This window comes from Drosophila teissieri, chromosome X (genome assembly GCF_016746235.2).
Source record: "Drosophila teissieri strain GT53w chromosome X, Prin_Dtei_1.1, whole genome shotgun sequence".
NCBI lineage: Eukaryota > Metazoa > Arthropoda > Insecta > Diptera > Drosophilidae > Drosophila > Drosophila teissieri.
The window spans coordinates 9,615,497-9,633,548 of NC_053034.1; the positions used below are offsets into that span (position 1 = coordinate 9,615,497).

Here is an 18,052-nt window from a genome sequence, read left to right on the forward strand (position 1 = left end):
ACTCAGTTAATAAATTTTGAAATTTATCACTGCACGCTTTTCGAAAACATTTTCATTTAACGCTCAATATAGCACAATATGGAATATAATTTATTATTATTATTTTAACAATTTTCAATTGGTTCAATTTTAAGGTATGCATGCCATATTCACTTTTCAAATTAAAGGCATTCGTAAATCGTGTCGAGAGTATAACATTTTTGTACAAAAATAGTAATTTAATGGAACGTTGCAGTGGAAAAAATAATACCGAAACCAGTGGAAAAAATATGGCTGATTTTGTTTGAATGGCTCTTCCAAATCGGGAGCTAGAAGTCCAGGAATGCATCGATGGCACACTGATTGGTCAGCTGATCGAACTGCCTGTCCTCGTAGATGCGGATGCCATCCCTAGCTATGATCTCCCGCGGCGAGAGCTGCAAATGGCAATTGGAGGACTATGCCATGGCAAGGTAAGCTGAATGTAGTGACTTACGCTTAGCAGCTGCTTGGAGCTCAGATTGTAGTCCTTGTAGAGGGCAATCCTCTGGAGCGCCATCACACTGCGGATGCGCTGGCGCGGCTCAATGGTGAGCAGCTTGCGCAGCACATCCCTGCCCTCGTGGCCGAGGTGCTGCACCTCCTCCGGCAGGAAGTCCTCGCTGTCGCCGTCACTGTCCTGCAGACAGCCGTTGATCTGGGCAATGGAGGGGGCATTGGACAGGCCGTCCTCCGGCTCCACACTCTCCCGCCGGCGCAGCAGGTGCCGCTTGATGTTCGGCGACTGCAATGGGGTATAGGGTATCATTCTCAGTTAATCCCGCTTATTGGAGCATACTTTTCAGCGACCCTGGAAATTAGCCAAGTCGCAAACCCCTTACTCCAAGTAACTCTTTCAAGTTATACAGGTATTCCTAGATAGATCTACAACTTGGAACCTGTGTGACTAAGCTTCTGATTGGAAACCACCAAGTCTGCAAGAGATCATGGCGATGATACACCATACAGCTCTGTTTATCTTCTCCGCCGCTCGGTCAACTATTCCAAAAAATAACAATTAGCGTCCGGTGACAACACGATCAACCGAACAACCAAACAACCGAACAGCCGAACAACCAAACAATGCTAATGGTGGCGCCCTGAATCATATCGAAATAACCAAACAATTTGGCACAGACGCATGAGCACGCAAATACGCAAATCACAAACGTCAGCTTATTGACAGAGCCAGCTAACCACATGGCTCGGATTTTTTTTCTTTTTATTTTTATTTTTATTTTATTTTTCTTTTTTGCCATGGAACCCAATAAAGTGGAGTAAACAGAAACTAGAAACGAGACTCTGTGCATCGGGCCTCAGTATTATGGTTTAAAATTCTTGTAGGAAATCGAGTATTTGTTTAAAATAGTTACACCACTTTTTTACATTTTATATGCTATGTTAACCACTAAAAATGTCACTTATCTATAATGGTGCAAACTAAAATGGGCCTACTTATTATTCACTTTTTTAAGACAGAACTTTGTTTGAACAATCGACTTATTACATATGCTTCGTTTTAATAATAACAACTAAACTAGCTATAGAACTATGCAGTTCTATTAAGAAGAATACAAGTCTAAACAGCTTAGGAAAAGGTCGAGGTATCCAATGAGTAACATGCTCCAAATACAAAACTAATATAGCTGAATCACAGTATTACAATGTTCTATTTTCTTTAAAGGCCAATATCACAAGCAAAAACTATAGCAATAATTATATGAATAACTATAGCATTAACTATAGCAATAACTATAGCAATAACTATCGCAATAACTATAGTAACTATAGTAAATAAATACTCTTTGGAACTTTTCTAACAATTTCAGCATCACTTCTAGGTCCCCATTTTAGTCAATCCCCTGCAATGAGTCTGCAAAAGAAGCTGCAATTATGTTGATTACAATGTGGACGGTGGATGCGGAGACGGTGGCAATCAGAGGTCTGAAATCTGGATACCCGACTTGGGTCCAGATTAGATCCATGTCTAAGATCGGCTGTGCCCAACTAGCCCAACTAGCCCGGCAAAGCTCAGGTCGGCTCCACGAGCGCTAATGCATGCAAATTGGATTCAATTAGCGCGCTACTACTTCTAAAATAGAAATAGACAATTTTTTTGTCCAGTTGATGGATGTAGCTATTGCTATTGCTATTGCTGTTGCTGTAGTTGTTGCTGTTGCTGGACTTACTGTCGTTGTCGCCATGGAGAGTGCTGTAATACTCGCACTCTCACTTGCCGAGTACGTACGTTCCACATCTGCGGTCACATGGCAGGAAGGGAATGATGGGGAAATACATACATATGTGGCAAATGGCAGATCGACGGGCGAATACTTCGCATGCCAACTCAAATGTGAGCGGAAAAGAAAGGGAATCATCATGGAAATCATGGTGGCACCATTGATATGTCGCAAGCTCTGGAGAATTTTATGCCGAGCCTCTGTTTGAAATGGAATACAGTAACTTGCTGTAGCAACAACTCCCCATTGAGTAGCTAAATTCATGCAAATCTAATTTGACAAACGCAATTGTCATGTAAGAGCCACTTACTGACACTGACTAGCTGCTAATTACAGGGGCTGCACTTGAATACTCGCACATATACGAGAGTATATATATAGTATATATGGCATGGGTACACATAGTAGACGGTGGGATAGATGCTGCTCATGGCGGATGAGCGTAGTCCGGGTTCGAGCAATGCACGCACTTGAACTTAACTTGCACTGCACCCGGACGACAGCAGTGGCCACCTCTCGGGCATGACCCAAAAATGGCATCTATGATGGGAGACTACTGACTACTGGTGGCGGCGGAGGCGGAAAACAGCAGGTGGCATTCGGGAAATGTCAGCGAATTGCTTCTTAGTCATTCCCAGACTCAAGGTGATAGATGACATACCATAGCATAGCATAGCATATATAGATAAAAGTCCAACTTGGGATGCATTGAGTGGTGGTGGTGGTGGTGGTGGCCTAATGCCGAGAGATTTCGAAAGGTTTGACCTGCATTTGGAGCAACAAATTAAGCTTAATCAATGCGGCTGCGACCGCCAACTGACAAACAACGAAATGTTGACAAAGTGAAACAGTTTGGGCTGTGCTTAGCTTAGAAAAATTAAATTAAATCACAGACGAGCGAGGCGGGGCGGGGCGGGGCAAAGGGAGGTAATGATCATCGGTGGGCAGATCGGGGTAGATCAGGCTATCAGCACAGTTGGAGCAGGCACCGGGGCACTGGAACTGGGACTGACTGACCATGCCATGCCACCTTCCTGGTTCGTTGATTCGAAAACAAGTTGCGAAATGAGATGAGATGAGTCGAGCGCTCCACTGATTCTGCTCTGGTTCCCGCAGACGCTGGCGATCTCCGTCCGTCCATCCAAACTGGCATATAGTACATATATAACATATCTACTTTATCGCTGACAATGTGACGCATGGTAATTGTAATTGCCGGCACGTGAGTTGCTGGACAAGCTGGGCCCGACTGTCACCACTCCATCGCAACTACACTACAATGGAAACTAGAACTATCTAAGCCAAGTCGCTCCTAATTACACTTCAAATGGCTTTTAATGGGGATAACCTTTGGATTGGCGAAGAAGATTTAGTTTAGTTAGCTGCAAGTGCTTGAAATCTAAGCTAGCTGAGCAGTATATCATTATATATCATTACTATAGTTTAACCAGTATCGCTAGAGTACGACACTCTTTCTCGCCGTGTAGTCAAATCAGCTGGAATCGTTTGATTTGGCTAACTAGATCACAGAAGCATGCACAGCTTGGCCCTGGCCCAGTCATGGATTGCTGGAGTCCATCTTCCGTTTGAACTGGCATAGGTCATCAACCGCCTTCCTTCTCCGGCTGCCATTCGCTCGGTTGGCCAATTATCGTCGCGACAATGTTTAGTGCGAGCGCAGAAAAAAACGCTTGATAGTGATTATTATTTTTATATTTCCCAGAATTAATGTCCAGAGATAATTGTCTTAATCGACTGACTGACTGTACATCGCATATTGCACAGTCAGCCAAAGCCGAAGCCAACGCCAAAACTACAACCAAAACCAAAATAATAAAAACATAAACCAAAACCTAAAAGAAAAGGAAGCCGACAAGAACGGATTGACAATACTTGAAGTGCGCAGCGGCAAAAACCGAAAACAATCTGCAAGATTACGGATTTCGGATTTCGAATGGCCATTGCCGATGAGTATATACTCTCAGTATATGAGTATGAGTATGAGTATGAGTATGAGTGCTGGTGGTGGCCTCCACCGAGCGAGCAGACCTAAACAAACGCGCCAGGAAGTGCTCTTCGACCTGGCCAAGATGTTTGGCAAGTTGGCTCAGAATCCATGTGGCGTAATAGGTTGCTCAATTGCCAATTGCCAGATTCGTGCTGCATTTATTTAAATGCACATGCACTTCTACAATATCTGGCCAAAGACCAATGCGATCTCGTCCAGAGGAGCCCGACTGCCACATGACGACCATGATGATGGGGATGGGCCCTTTTCAATTACAGTCATTAAAATGCGTGTCTACTTTAATTACAAATTTCAAAACAGCAAAGGCGAACGTCGCGCATAGATTTTGCAGTTTTTTTTATCCCCTGGAGGGGAACATGGAATCGCCACTGTCCATCCAGCAGTCCAGGTTCTCTAGTAGCCGCCATGCAGTGTCCACTGTCATTGTCCAGCAGTTGGACAGGCTGGATGGGCTGGACAGGCGGTGTATTATGCGACAATGACCTCTTTTCCGTGCTTAGGACATTCAAGGCCAATAACAAAGAGTTATGTATCCATGAGATACAAAAGGCGACTTCGGCGGCCGCTGTTCTGCTCCTCTGCCACTCTGCTGCTCTCCTGCTTTGCTGTCTTGCTGGCGATCGCAGGTCTAGTACTGGGTTGTGTATATGCGCACACGTATGTGCCTCGCCTGTGGATGTGGCATGCAGCAGCAAAGCACTGGGCAACAAGGTGGCCCACGTTGCACGTTGGATGTGCACATTTTGGCTGAGCCATAAAACAACAGGCCATGGTTGCGACTAAAGCCATGTTGTGTGGTGTAATTACCTTTGGCCAGAATGATAATGATAATGATGATGGTAATGCTCCTGCCTCGCGATCTATGCTAGTTCTCCCTTTTCGCCTTTGTGTTGACGACCAGGACAATGTTCATGTTGATTGCAACGCATGTGCATTTTTATATTATATTCCCTCCACGATACAATTCCACCCCACCCCACACCACCCCACAGCACCCCGTTCACCCAATCTTAAGAGGCTCTTACTGCACTCCAGTGCAAGTCCAAGTCCACATCCATGGCCAAGTCGTGTCCGCTGCGCACAAATTTATTGCAGTCGCCGCAAAGAAGCAAAGAGCCTGCAGAAAATCTACGTCCAGAAGTGGTTCCCTTTTGCGGGCCAAGGCAAATATTTATGCAAGTCAAGAGCATAAAAATGTCGCAAGAAAATGAGAAGACCAGTGCAGCCATTAACTGACCACTTGGCCCAGCAGCCAAGTGCTTTCGCATCCTGCCCTCCACCTCTAAGGCGCCGCATTCCCTCTCCTCCCTCTTCCACTTCCTCTTCGGATCGGACGACACGCGAGGAGGATCGCTGAATCGGAGAATCTGAGAATCCGAGAATCGGAGGAGCAGCTCACAGAGCAGCACCATCCCGTGCCCGGCCAATTTTCCACCAACTCCTCCAAAATGTGGCATTTGATTTGGCCCAGGCCGCTGGACTAGGTTTCTCCACATCTTGGATACCCTTACTTCTAGGAGGAAGTAACTCCTGCACAAGAAGCCATACCAATAATCAAAACAACAAGAAATTTCTACTTAAGATCTGCCAGTAAAGACAGAGTTTCTGAAGCTGATCAAGACTAAGAATAAATAGAATCTCAAGAAAGAGTATAACCATGTCGGTGTGCCCTATTCAATCGCACATTTTTAATAGCATCGCCTACTTCGGATGGGACTCAGTGGTTCAGGTTTTCCTCTAACTTGGTTGTCCTCCAGCAGAGCTGGGGTTTTTTTTAGATCGAGCTATTAAATGTCAGGTGGGGGGATATTCTCAACGGAGTGTGTAAGTAGTGGAAACATATATGTATGTATGTACAAGTAAATATGTATGCATATACAAGGACTTGCAAAGTGCCATGGCAAACCTGAGTTAATAGAAGCTCTTATTAAACTCGTAAAAGTGCGATTTAAATCTAAGCTAAGTTTAGACTATTAGCACGGTAGTCACACCATTCGACGAATACGTCATCTTTTTCCATGAACAGAGTTGTTGTTCCACAGCCGTTCATCCATGGAAATCATTGAGCAACTTAATAATTGCAATTATGCATGATTTTTCTAAACGCAAATATCTAAAGATTATGAGATTCATTTTCGTGACGAGACTTACAGATCTACAGACTACAGATCTCTATAGATCTACAGATCTACAGAACTACGGCGCTGTGGATCGACCTTCAAAATTGGCAAAACGACTGGCTGTTGGGTCATAAAGGTTTTCGGGTTCTGGGTATTTGGGTATATATTTTGGTTTGGTATTTTGGTTAGCCATCCATCCATTGATTTTGCATACACAAGTTACAAGTTCCTAGGTACGCAACAACGTGGCCAATCCAGCCTAAATATAGATTTGGAATGAAAAAAAAAAAAAAACAGGTAGACAGGCCAGGAGAGATAATCCATGGGCTCATAAAACCCCGAAAACCGAACCCAAAACGGGTCGTAAATAAACAGATGGGTCGCGTTCAAATATTTTCGACAGCGGACTTAATGCGGCTTTCCCTCGTTTATCTCCTCCATCTCGTTTACTATCTCGCACCACTTGTATCATAATGTGCATTCTGAAATCAGACTCTTTCCAAATCCAATCAGAGCACGTTTAACTTAAGAGCTCTCCCAGAACTTTTCCGCTAAACGATTGTCTGACCTTAGAGACGCGTCGACGCAATAGTATCTGGTATCTGGTATCTTGTATCTTGTATCTTGTATCTTCTATAAGGCATGGGCGCACACCCAAAGAGAAAAGTGGGATGATATGATGCTAGAGGCTCCATCATTTTATGTACGAACTAATAGAAATCTTCAATCTACTGTTTTTAAGGTCTGAAAGATATTATCATACGATAGAAATCTTCCATCTACTGTTTTTAAGGTCTGAAAGATATCATCATACGATATTAAGAGATCTATTTGGATCTAAAGTACACTTTATGATCTATTTACGAATCTATTAAATCAAAATCACTGGCTTGTATTGGTTTTTTTCGGGTGTATAAGCATTATACCTTTAGTAACACAATTTGGAGGCACCGCAGAGGTCGTGGATGTGGATTTTCATAGGCGACAACTACTAGTTTGTGTAGCATCACTTTCTGCCAGGCAATGGAACTTTCCATCGATCTAAACTCATCTATCCTTTTTGGGTGCTTGGGTACTAGTATAGTATGCTATACATATATCTGGTGGCAGTCTATAAAAAGAATCGGCAGGCCTGTTTGGAGCTGCCCCAAGGCATTTATCATTCTAAGATAATCAACGATCGGAAACCCCCTGCTTTGATTATGTTAATGATGTTCCTCGGCGGGATCGAATGCATGCAGCCTGGTCGAATGGTCTGGTCTGGTTTGGTTTGGTTTGGTTTGGTCCTCCTCTTCCAATGGCCACTGGCTTAGTTCGTCTTTGGCTCGATTGCTAAAGTTCTTGGTGGCGGTGCCATTGGTGGTGCTGGTGCTGGTGGTGGTGGTGGTGGAGGTGCTGCTGCTGGTGGAACTAGCAGGCATGTTGGCCTGCCCCCTAATCCCCCCGTCTCGTGCCCAAGTAGATACCGGTTTGTTTTTTTTCGCCAGGCCAACTCCTCTGCCGCCTCCGAGCTGCTCCGCCGCCAATTGCATTGAACCACAATTAAGCATTTTTCTTTGGCCCTGGCTGATTGCTGATATTATCATCGTCGTCGTACCAACTGCATTTGAAAATCGTGCTGCGTTTAATGACGCTTATGGCAATCGATCAGCGCGCCCAGCGATCCTGGCTAGTTCGATTTTATAAATAGATCCTACCAACAGTTGCCAGTTACCAGTTACCAAGTACCAAATACCAAGGTATCATACCAGGTATCTGCGGTCTGCCAAAGAAGTCGCTCTGCAGAAGACTTACAAATTGCATTCGCTTTAAAAATAGACAGCGCACGGTGAACAATTTGCCGTCTATTTATGGAGAAAGGGTTCTCTGGATGGGAGCTGGGATTGGAATGGGAAGTTCTATAGTTCTGGAGCTCATCCATTCCCGGCTTAGAATGCCGAACTAAAAATATCCATATCCACGGGATCCTTGCGCGACTCGCACGTACACCATCCCGCGCTGCCCCATCCTCCAAAGATTCTGCCTGCTGCGGCGACTGCTGCGTGCTGCGTCTTGTTGCGGCTGCTGTTGTTGCTGCTGCTGCTGTTGTTGCTGCTGCTGTTGTTGCTGCTGCTGCTGTTGTTGCTGCTGCTGCCGCCGCTGCTGCGACGTTCGTGCCTAGCACGCTGTCTATGGCCATACCGCCGATGCTCTGCCGACGTCGACTTCGGGCGTTCGTGATCCGGCGACGAGTGTATATAAACGCCCGGCACGCTGGCATCCACTCAAAGTGTTTCTTGAAACTGACCGGTGAGAACACGCGGCAGGCCAGTCCAGCAGCGCAGTGGATTAAGAATATACACATCCATACATACATACATATACCACACAAATCCTCCATATCACATATATCACATACTTTTTTTTTAAAACAAAAATCCAGCCTATTTTTTTTTAACTCTGTGCGTTGTGTGTTTTGTTGCAGGGCGCGAAACGAAATCCCAGAATATTCTCAAACTAAAATTGCAAAACCGCAAATCGGTAAAAATAAGTGTATCTGTGAGATACGCAGTGCCAAAGCAAACACAGTTTCTAAATCGACGTTCCAGCCGAGTCAATCCATCAAGAGGTGAGTGCTGGCCAAGGCCAAGGTATCGAAACATTCGTGCCAAAGGTACCGGGTCTGGTCTTGGTGACCCCAAGGAATGGGGGGTGGTGGAATGTGGCATCCTTGGAGCAAGCAAGTATAGGAACGAGCCTGCCTTATCTGCATCGCGTTGGGCTATCGAAGTGGCCAAATGGCTGAGCCAACCGATTGGGTTTCGCAAATCACCGCCAGCGTGTCTGTTAACGAGTTTAACGATTGCCAAGTCTTGGCGTCAACGTACATACTCTATGGTACCCCTAAATGCAGTTTTTGGCCAACAAGAGCCGCTCGTAAATTATAAAGATCGTATCTCTGGCATGGGGGAACCATGGGGGAACCATGGGGGAACCATGGCTTCTCGACCAGACATCGTTGCTTGCGTAACAAATGGCAGTGTGCAGCCAATACAATACGATATACCATATACCATATACTATTCGGGCATATATTCAAATGCACATTATTTATGTGGCTGGGCTCAAGAACCCCATTCGATTGGAATCCGTACCGTTATGGCTGATATGTTTCTTTCAATAAATTAGGGTCCATCGATGGCCATAAAACGGCCGCATTAATTAGCATAAGGAAATGAGCAGATGGCCGTCTTGCGGGGGCAAATTTGCAAGTCTCCGTCGTTATCAGATGGTGCGAGATGGTCGGAGATGGTCGGAGATGGTTGGTTTTAAACAACTTAAGTGATCACCGTTTAAGTGCCACATTTGAATAATTAAACGCTTTCAATGTGGGCCAGTCGCGGAGGCGGGAGAAAGGAGGCAGAAGCAGAGGCAGAGGCAGAGGCATCATTAGATGCATAGGCAGCCAGGCAAGTGGGATGCCCAGCAGGACTGGCGAACCGGGTCTACGAACTGCCGACGACAGCCAATTGAATTCAGAGGTAGAATTTCATTTAAACGAATTACAAAAGAACCAAACGAAACGTAATTCCACGGAAGACGAAACGATGATTGGGGAATTTAAAACGGAATAGAAAGTCCGGACCACTAAAAAAAAAAGAAATATACATATAACAAAAAAATCTCAGCGAGGGTCATTGTGCAGCCCGAGTGCTTTGTGGGTTCTAAATTAAAGTCCCCCGTTTGCCGTTTCCATTTCCATTGCAGAATGAAGTGCCAACTACTTTTCGTGGCCATCGTGTGCCTGGCCAGCGTTTGGGCGCTGCCCGTGCCCGACGAGGAGGTGGCCATCCAGCCGGACAACGGTGCCAAGGCCGAGCTCCTCACCAAGACCGTGCTGCCCACCGCCGCTGAGCCTGCCGCCTTGAAGCCCGAGGCCGAGAAGCCGGCGGAGACCAAGACCATCGAAGCCAAGGCCGCCATTCCAGAGCAGCCAGCCGCCATCGCCACCGCCGCAGCTCCCATCACTCCAGTCGCCGAGCCAGCCAAGGAGATCAACAGCGTGGAACTGAAGTCGAGTGCGCCGGACGTAGAGACCGCTCCAGCCATTCCCGAGAAGAAGACCCTGCCCGAGGAGGCCAAGCCCGCCCAGGAGACAGCACCCGTTGAGGCCGAGAAGAAGCAGGAGAAGACTGCCCGCACGGAGGCGGAACCCGCTGTCGAGCCCGCTCAGCCCCAGGCCACCAAAGCCATCGAACTGGCCCCCGAGGCACCAGCCGCCAATGCCGAGGTGCAGAAGCAAATTGTCGACGAGGCCAAGCCCCAGGAGCCCAAGATCGATGCCAAGTCCGCCGAGGAGCCAGCCATTCCCGCCGTAGTCGTTGCCGAGAAGGAGACACCCGTGCAGCCCGAGCAGCCCGCCCGCCAGGAGAGGATCAACGAAATCGAACAGAAGGAGGCCAAGAAGGACGCTGCTGCCGCTGCCCCAGAGGAGCCAGCCAAGGCCGCTGAAGCCGCACCCGCACCCGCACCCACCGCCGCCCCAGAGGCTCCCAAGTCGGATTCCAACATCCAGGTGATTGCGCCCGAGAAGAAGTCCATCGAGTCGTCGCCCGCCGCCGCGGCTGCTTCTCCAGCTGCCCAAGCCGCCCAGGCCAAGTCCGGCGAGGCCCCCAAGCCAGTTGACCAGCAGAAGAGCACCGAGACCGTGGCCGAGTCCGCTCCCGTCCTAAAGACCACTGCCCCATTCGCTCCGGCCGGTGCCACCAAGGTGACGGAGGCCGTCAAGGAGCAGGAGAAGGAACAGCCAGCCGCTGATACCGCTACCAAGGCCCTGCCCGAGCAGAAGAAGACGGAGGAGACAGCCGCCCCAGTTGGAGCACCAGAGCCCGTTGCCCCTGCTGCTGCCGCCGCTGCTGCCGTGCCCGAGGCCAAGAAGATCGACGAAGCACCAGCTGCCGAGCCCGTGGCCATTGCCCAGCCCATTGCCCAGACACCATCGGCCGAGCCCAAAAAGTCGTCGGAGGAGAAGTCAGACAAGTCCGAGTCCAAGGTCGATGGCTCCTCGGAGTCCAAGGAGTCGGACGAGAGCAGCGAATCGAAGGAATCCAACTAGGGATAGTAAGAGCTTTACATCTACCACCTTGCCTTAATCCAACACAGCACCGCTCGCACCACCCGCACCACCAACACCAACACCAACACCAGCACCACCAATCCTCCCGACCATCGCACCACTGCTAACGCCTTGGCAGCGTCTTAATATTACGATCGTAGTTAGTGGTATCCTTAGTTGTAAATGGAGCAGAACGAAATGACACACACAACCAAGCGTACAATGAGTATGAATATGGGCAGAACTGTGGAGAGGATGGCGCCCCCCAGGATCAATAGAACCAAGTGGATCGGATGGTAACCACGCGTAGGCTTAACAATTCAACACACACAACAAACAGGACAAACCGCTAAGATGGCATAAAGTAATACTTATAATTATAATTTAATTAATGTAATCTTAATTAAATCTTAGTCATTGCAAGACAACCACCCGGTAACCGACCCACCCCTACCCTCAAAAAAAAACTCATAGATCAGCCTACCTATGTCACCCATGTCCAAACCAAGACCAAGTTCATGACCAAGTCCTTTCGAAAAATAACACCCCCAAACGATGCCAGCACTCGATGAGTATCGCCTATGATACATTATAAATGAAAGAAACCTTTTTTTTTATTTGAGTTCTAACATAATGAAACTACATTTAATAACGATAGTGTTATAACGTATATATGAGAAGAAGTATATATGCTTTTATATAGACTGAGAAAATTCTTAAATAAAAATCGAAAAACTAAAGTACAACGCGCACTCTCTGGGGAATGGAATCCCAGCTTGAGGGGAATGGAATCCCAACTTGGGGGGAATGGAAACGTATAATCCTGAACATAGAATAGATAAATACAGACTTCGAATCGAATGCACAACACTTGATTACAGAGCTCTGATTCTGACGGCTAGGCCAATTATCCAAGCTTTATTGTGGACAGGCCACACCGAGTATTCCCCACAGATGCAATGCAGCAAACCAGTTCCCCAGTTCCAGATCTGCTGAGATTGCACTACGTGGATATAAGGCTAGCTAGAAATCGGTTTATCTGTTTGCCGAGATGGCGCATGCTCGCATTCTGAATTCTGAATGGCTATTACCGATTGAATTACCGACTACCGGATTTGGTCGCTTACCTTCTGCGTCAGCATCTGACAGGCAATAACGCCCAAGGCCCACCAGTCCACCGCATGGCCATAAGGTTCCCCGCACAGAATCTCCGGTGCTGAAACGATACGAGAGTGGGAGAACGTTTTACCCACCCGCAAAACAAATGGTGCAGAGGCAATGGTTTTCATTTTTCGGCGCGCCGAATTCGAAGGATGATACGTGGGCATACGGACATGGAGTGTGATATACGGACAAGAGATGCGGACAGCTTGGGGAACTTGGAACGAGACATGACTGGTCGAAATGATTGGATGGATAGATAATATTTGGGATAATGCTCGCAAAAAGGCCAATTACATTTCTACTTTGAACGTGTGCTTCAAAGGATTTATTCTGCTTAATTCGATATTACAATATTAGTTAAGTCGTAAAGTACATTTATCGATTACTTTTATAGCTTGGACATACAGATAAACATTGATTTACATACATACACGTCTATATATTGGATCCCCATGGATACATGGAGTCGGTACTATCGTTTAATCACTACAAGTACAATCACAATCTTTTATACATACATTTCTACCGCCTCAACGCCTCACCGCCTCACCGCCACTTGCCTCGATCTCAACATTAGGTTTAGATGGGTTCTGAATTCGTTAAGGTTGCTTTTCTTCTGCTCTTCTCTCGCACACCGCGTACAATTTCATAGCTTGCATCGTTTTCGTTATTTACACTGGCGATTAAGATATAATTAACACAATATATTTTGCTCGGCTGACAGCTAACGGCTTGCTAGTGGAGCTCAGAGCTTGGTTTTTGGAACGTTTCGCATGGATAATAAAGGGGCTATAGCTTATACATTTGGTGGGATCTGGATAGCTAATGGTGGCCTATGCAATCTACACCCATCTCCCTTTGGCTCTCCATGGCTATCTACGCAAGTTTCCCTCCTGCTTTTAAGTCCTGCCATGTGGACATGTGAGCCCAGAAGTTACCCATATCATGCTCTTGGGATAAGCGCGGTGGTCAATGGAACCTATTGGACATCTAGAGCAATAATAACAACTAAAAGTATTAAGGCAGAACAATTAAGATGAAAGCCTATACATATGTAAAACGATCTAGTTCAGCAGGGACGTGACATAAATAATTAATTACTTCGCATTTCATCTTATCACCCTTGTCTATGACTCACCCCTGGTCGTCATGGGCAACGAAACACCAGGCGTAAACGTTTGAAAAAAAAAGAGAGTACAAATAAATTAACTTGCGAGCAACTAACTAAGCAGTGGCCACCAAAGTGGCCCAACTACACAGTGGTGGGTGGAGGATCACGATTTCCCCGCCAGCCCGTCACATTGCGAGCGTCTCTTTGATGATCTTCTTCATGGCGTTGCCCATGGAGGGAGCAGCCGAGCCCGAGGTGGAGTAGTCAAACTTAAACAAATACGGCTGCACGTCCGGAAAGGATGTGTCGAAGATCAGGTCCAGTTCACTCTGGCTGGGCGTCTTGGGCACGTAGTCGTGCCGATTCATCAGCTCGGTGATGTATATGACCTTTTCGGTAAGGAGATCGGAGACATTCTCGCGGCATAGCTGCCTCTCATCCTCGTTTTCGTGCTTGATCAGATCCAGGTGCACCGTCCACACCTCCCACGGTATCGACTCCTGCGGGAAGGGCCAGCGGTTCTTCTTTTTCTGGAAGAACTCCAGGCTGATCTGGCCGGAGCCGCAGCTCTCGTTGGAGCGCAGTTTCTCGCTGAACGAGTTGATGGCCCGCTTCACCTTGTGCGTCAAGCTGTCCGAGGTGCAGCACACGTAGGTGAAGTCGATAAAGTTGCAATCGACGTCCGTGTAGCCGACCGTGCCAATCGAGTACTGGGCGTCGCCCGTGTACATGTACTTGCCCAGGCAGCGGTGGAATAGGACGGTGTGAAAGATGGTAGCCACCGCCTCGTCCACCTGACGACCCTCCATGGTCAGATCAAAGACCTGCGAACGCGCGTTCATCGCGATAACTTCTGCGGCTTGAGCTTGAGAGCTTAAGATTGGGTTTGTGTGTTGCCTATATACAGTGTTACGTCGGTATTGTGACTTTGGTTCCCCTTGTTCCCTTACTATCGTCTGCCTGCTATGTTATGCCTCTGAAGTCTGATCTTTGTTCTCTGATTTTGTTTACTGGCTCACAGTAATGTTCACAGTTGAATAACCTTTCTCATTAAATGTACATAGTTTTATAGCTTAAATAATAGTATCCTATTTTCCTATACTGCTCTGTTCCCTTTGCTTCTAAGTTACTTTTGCTGGGCTTTCTTTTCGAAAATGCCTTTGAACGATTCGGATTGCGATGGATCGGCGCGCCTCTTAACAGCTAAATCTATTACTTAAGTGTTTGTATGTTTAAGTTGGATTAGATCGTACCCATGTATTTGAAAGTGCCACACATGGTGCGCGTGTTTGCCCCCAGTTTGAGCCACTTGCTAAGGCCGAAGTCGGTTAGCTTTATGTGAAACTGTTGAGTTAGCAGGATGTTCTCCGGCTTCGCATCGCGATATATAATCCCAGCGTTGTGGAGAAAATCTAGAAACAGCGTACGTGAAACTTTGCTGAGTTGGCTTGCGACCTCTTTTACTCACCCAAGGCAAGTGCTATCTCGCCAATGTACAATCGAACCAAATCAATGGAGAAGTGGGTTATTTTTGAGAACAACTCGCCGTTGGGTACGTACTCCGATACTGCAGTGGATATAAGTATTGAGTAAACACACGAAATCGTTAATATAGTTTTATCACAACGTACGAATATGGAGGTTGTGGCGATTCTGCCACAGATCAATTTGCTTCACGATAAACGGATGATGGCCGCACACCTTCTGAATGTCCGCCTCGTCCTTAATCTGCCGGACGCTGTTGTCTTCGATGAGCTGTTAGACAAGTTATGGTGTTACTAAATCTCTGGAAGAACTGAAGCCGAATGCTTAACAACCTTTGATTTCTTCAGCACCTTAAGGGCGTAGCACAGACTGTTGTCGGTCTTGCTGGACACCTTGAAGACCACGCCGAAGGCTCCCTTGGCCACCAAATGATCAATACGGTACAGATCGTTCTTGCTGGACTCCTTAAAGTGCGAGTTGAAGATTGAGTTGGTCAGAGGTCGGTGCCACTGTGTCTTGCCACGACGAGAGCCATGAAGTGAGGTCAAGCTGGAAGGAAATGTTGGTATATAAAATATGGAAACTCAAGGAAAGCTATCTAAGCGATTCTAGTACCTCTTTCGCGTGGCCTTGTTTCGATGACGAAATGAGTTGCGGGCGCCGGAGAAGCTCCAGTTGAGTCGTCCTCCACTAAGGCTGCCAAGACTCCAGGTGGAAAGCTGTTGCTGGAACAAGACAGATCATTAGGTATTGGTATTCAGTACATACATAATTCTTGCCCTTCACTGCTATCTATCCCATGCGTGCGTATATACATACAAGACATACGATGTATGTAAGTTATTTATATATTGAACACGCGGCGGACTGCCTGTCTGCTGAATGACCAGCGCTGAAGCCAACAAAACGGCCTGAAAACGGGCTCAGCGGATTTATTGCGGCTTACCTGCGTCGTTTTCAACGGTTACCCTAGCCCTTTCCGCCGGGAACTTTGGCTAATGAATTCGCAGAAAACTGTCTAGCAGTCTTCGAATTTCTACGGAGGCGTAGGAGACGATTCTGGTTCTGCGATGTTCACTAGGCGACGACACGTGCGTTATGGCCTATGAATATTTGCAAACAAACAACGCCACCGATGATCGAACAGCTGGGAACGAATCGCAGAAGAGAGCGAGAGAGCGAATCGTCAACAGGCCATACAGTGGTGTCCACCAAAAGTGATCAGCTGTTTTTCGATATGCACTATGACACATTCTTGGAAAAAAAACGTCGTAGAAAAGATATCGTCTTTCTTCACGAAATTACTGATTTGTAGTTGTATTAACAAAGCTATTAAATACCAAATCGATTAATAAAGCGTATGATTAAGAATGCGCTTATCACTTATAATAGTCAACATGTTGATCTTATCTTTTTCCAAATTCGTTTGAAAAACATTGCACAGCTAGGTTTCTTGTATGTATATTTTTATCTACTAATATTGATGGCTGCTGTGAAATCTTTAATAAACTACTAATGAGAGTTCAATACGTTTTCGGTTATCTCATGTTTATTACGCTTTTGTAAAACCCGTACCAATATGCCTGCCCGCGACTGTGGCCAGCGTTTCTTTGCTTGAGGGTCACCATTCCGTATGGCTACACACACGCGTATGGAGCATAACGTACAGATCTTTGGAGCTGGATCTCCGTGTGGGCTGTGCGATCCCCAGATTCATACAGAGAATACAGTAGGGAGCACGCGGGAGGGCGGATTTGATAAGGGGGCGCCAGAATTTGCGCAGCGGGAGGCTCAATTGGCATGGCCATGAAAGTCGTATGCGAATGCGGAAATACTCGGGGCATTTGAAAAGTGCGGAAAAGAGCGCCCACACACGTGCTGCTTTTGGGTTTGGGGAGCCGCGAGGATGAAGGGGGGTTTCGTGCGGGGTCAGGGGTCAAAAGCCGCGGCGTAATTGAATGGGGAAAACGCGAGCCCAACACCCATTAATGACGCCGTATTTATTCGCGCTGACGACGGCAAACATGGCCAACAAATTGTATATATTTATACATATGTATGTAAGTATGCATGTGGGTTGCCTTATCAGCCTGTCCTATATACCACAACAAGCACCCACCCACTCCACTTGCGACTCTTCTTACTCATTACCTGCTGCGATTGTACAGGCTGTTCCTCCTCGCCCGGAGGATTGGACTGGGTTGGGAGATTGGTTTGGGCCTGGAACTGGATTCTTCTGGTGCTCGGTTGGTCCTGCTCCTGTTGCGGCTGTTGTTGTTGCTGCTGCTGTTGTTGTTGCTGTTGCTGCTGCTGCTGCAGCTCCTCCTGGTGGTAGTGGTGATCGGTGGCTGTGGCGCCTAGTTCCGCTGCGCCTTGTGGCCACTGGGATGTCCTTCTGCTTCTGCTTGCATTACGCGGTTGCGAGTTGCCCATCAAAAGCTCCACTCGTCCTAATCAATTCCCGTTGTTTCTGTTTCTGTTTCCTTGTCGTCCGTTTGTTGTTTACACACACACACACACTGCACACCACCACACTCGTTCCACTGGAATTGCGCAATCACCGTTCGTGTGCGTGCGCGCGTGTGTGGGGGCAGCCGAAAATTCGCAGTAAAAAGCGCGCACTTCGCAGCCAGAGAAGTTGAAATTCTAATATAAATATTTGGTAGCTAAGGCTGGCTCTATTTTGCTCTTTTTTCTGCGTGTTGTTTTTGTTGTTGTGCAGGTAGCAGTGTGGCCAGATGGCGGCACCTGAGCGCGAATGTTCTCGGTTGAGCGACTGGGCACACTGCG

At 47.0% G+C, this 18,052-nt stretch overlaps 3 protein-coding genes across 5 annotated transcripts; 1 reads left to right on the forward strand and 2 right to left on the reverse strand.

Annotated features, from left to right (window-relative positions):
• Positions 1-139: 139 nt before the first annotated feature.
• On the reverse strand, positions 140-18,018 carry LOC122625110 (serine/threonine-protein kinase S6KL). 3 transcript variants are annotated; one of them, XM_043805013.1, is made up of 9 exons: positions 17,414-18,018; positions 15,878-15,981; positions 15,595-15,811; positions 15,409-15,532; positions 15,246-15,344; positions 15,031-15,189; positions 12,630-12,718; positions 476-763; positions 140-416 (listed from the first exon to the last, which is right to left on the reverse strand). In XM_043805013.1, the coding sequence occupies exons 1-9, from the start codon at positions 17,693-17,695 to the stop codon at positions 309-311; spliced, it is 1,470 nt and encodes a 489-aa protein (XP_043660948.1). In that variant the 5' UTR covers positions 17,696-18,018; the 3' UTR covers positions 140-308. The 3 variants fall into 3 exon arrangements, with proteins under 3 accessions (XP_043660948.1, XP_043660947.1, XP_043660949.1); XM_043805012.1 differs by having other exon boundaries at positions 146-416; positions 15,878-15,987; positions 17,414-18,017; XM_043805014.1 differs by lacking the exons at positions 140-416; positions 476-763; positions 12,630-12,718 and adding an exon at positions 12,970-13,342 and having other exon boundaries at positions 15,878-15,987; positions 17,414-18,014.
• Positions 8,688-12,242, forward strand: LOC122625111 (protein bangles and beads). Its single transcript, XM_043805015.1, has 3 exons — positions 8,688-8,696; positions 8,872-9,015; positions 10,155-12,242. The coding sequence occupies exon 3, from the start codon at positions 10,156-10,158 to the stop codon at positions 11,500-11,502; it is 1,347 nt and encodes a 448-aa protein (XP_043660950.1). The 5' UTR covers positions 8,688-8,696; positions 8,872-9,015; position 10,155; the 3' UTR covers positions 11,503-12,242.
• Positions 13,338-15,017, reverse strand: LOC122625112 (autophagy-related protein 101). Its single transcript, XM_043805016.1, has one exon. The coding sequence runs from the start codon at positions 14,617-14,619 to the stop codon at positions 13,963-13,965; it is 657 nt and encodes a 218-aa protein (XP_043660951.1). The 5' UTR covers positions 14,620-15,017; the 3' UTR covers positions 13,338-13,962.
• Positions 18,019-18,052: the final 34 nt, after the last annotated feature.

Excerpts from the sequence above, each read along its gene's own strand:
- LOC122625110 (XM_043805012.1), bottom strand. The coding sequence starts at position 17,695 with ATGGGCAACTCGCAACCGCGTAATGCAAGCAGAAGCAGAAGGACATCC. Across the intron at positions 12,719-15,030 it reads TGGCACTTTCAAATACATGG|CACCGGAGATTCTGTGCGGG; the intron begins GTACGATCTAAT and ends GTATCGTTTCAG. Across the intron at positions 764-12,629 it reads GTCAGATGCTGACGCAGAAG|TCGCCGAACATCAAGCGGCA; the intron begins GTAAGCGACCAA and ends ACCCCATTGCAG.
- LOC122625111 (XM_043805015.1), top strand. The coding sequence starts at position 10,156 with ATGAAGTGCCAACTACTTTTCGTGGCCATCGTGTGCCTGGCCAGCGTT.
- LOC122625112 (XM_043805016.1), bottom strand. The coding sequence starts at position 14,619 with ATGAACGCGCGTTCGCAGGTCTTTGATCTGACCATGGAGGGTCGTCAG.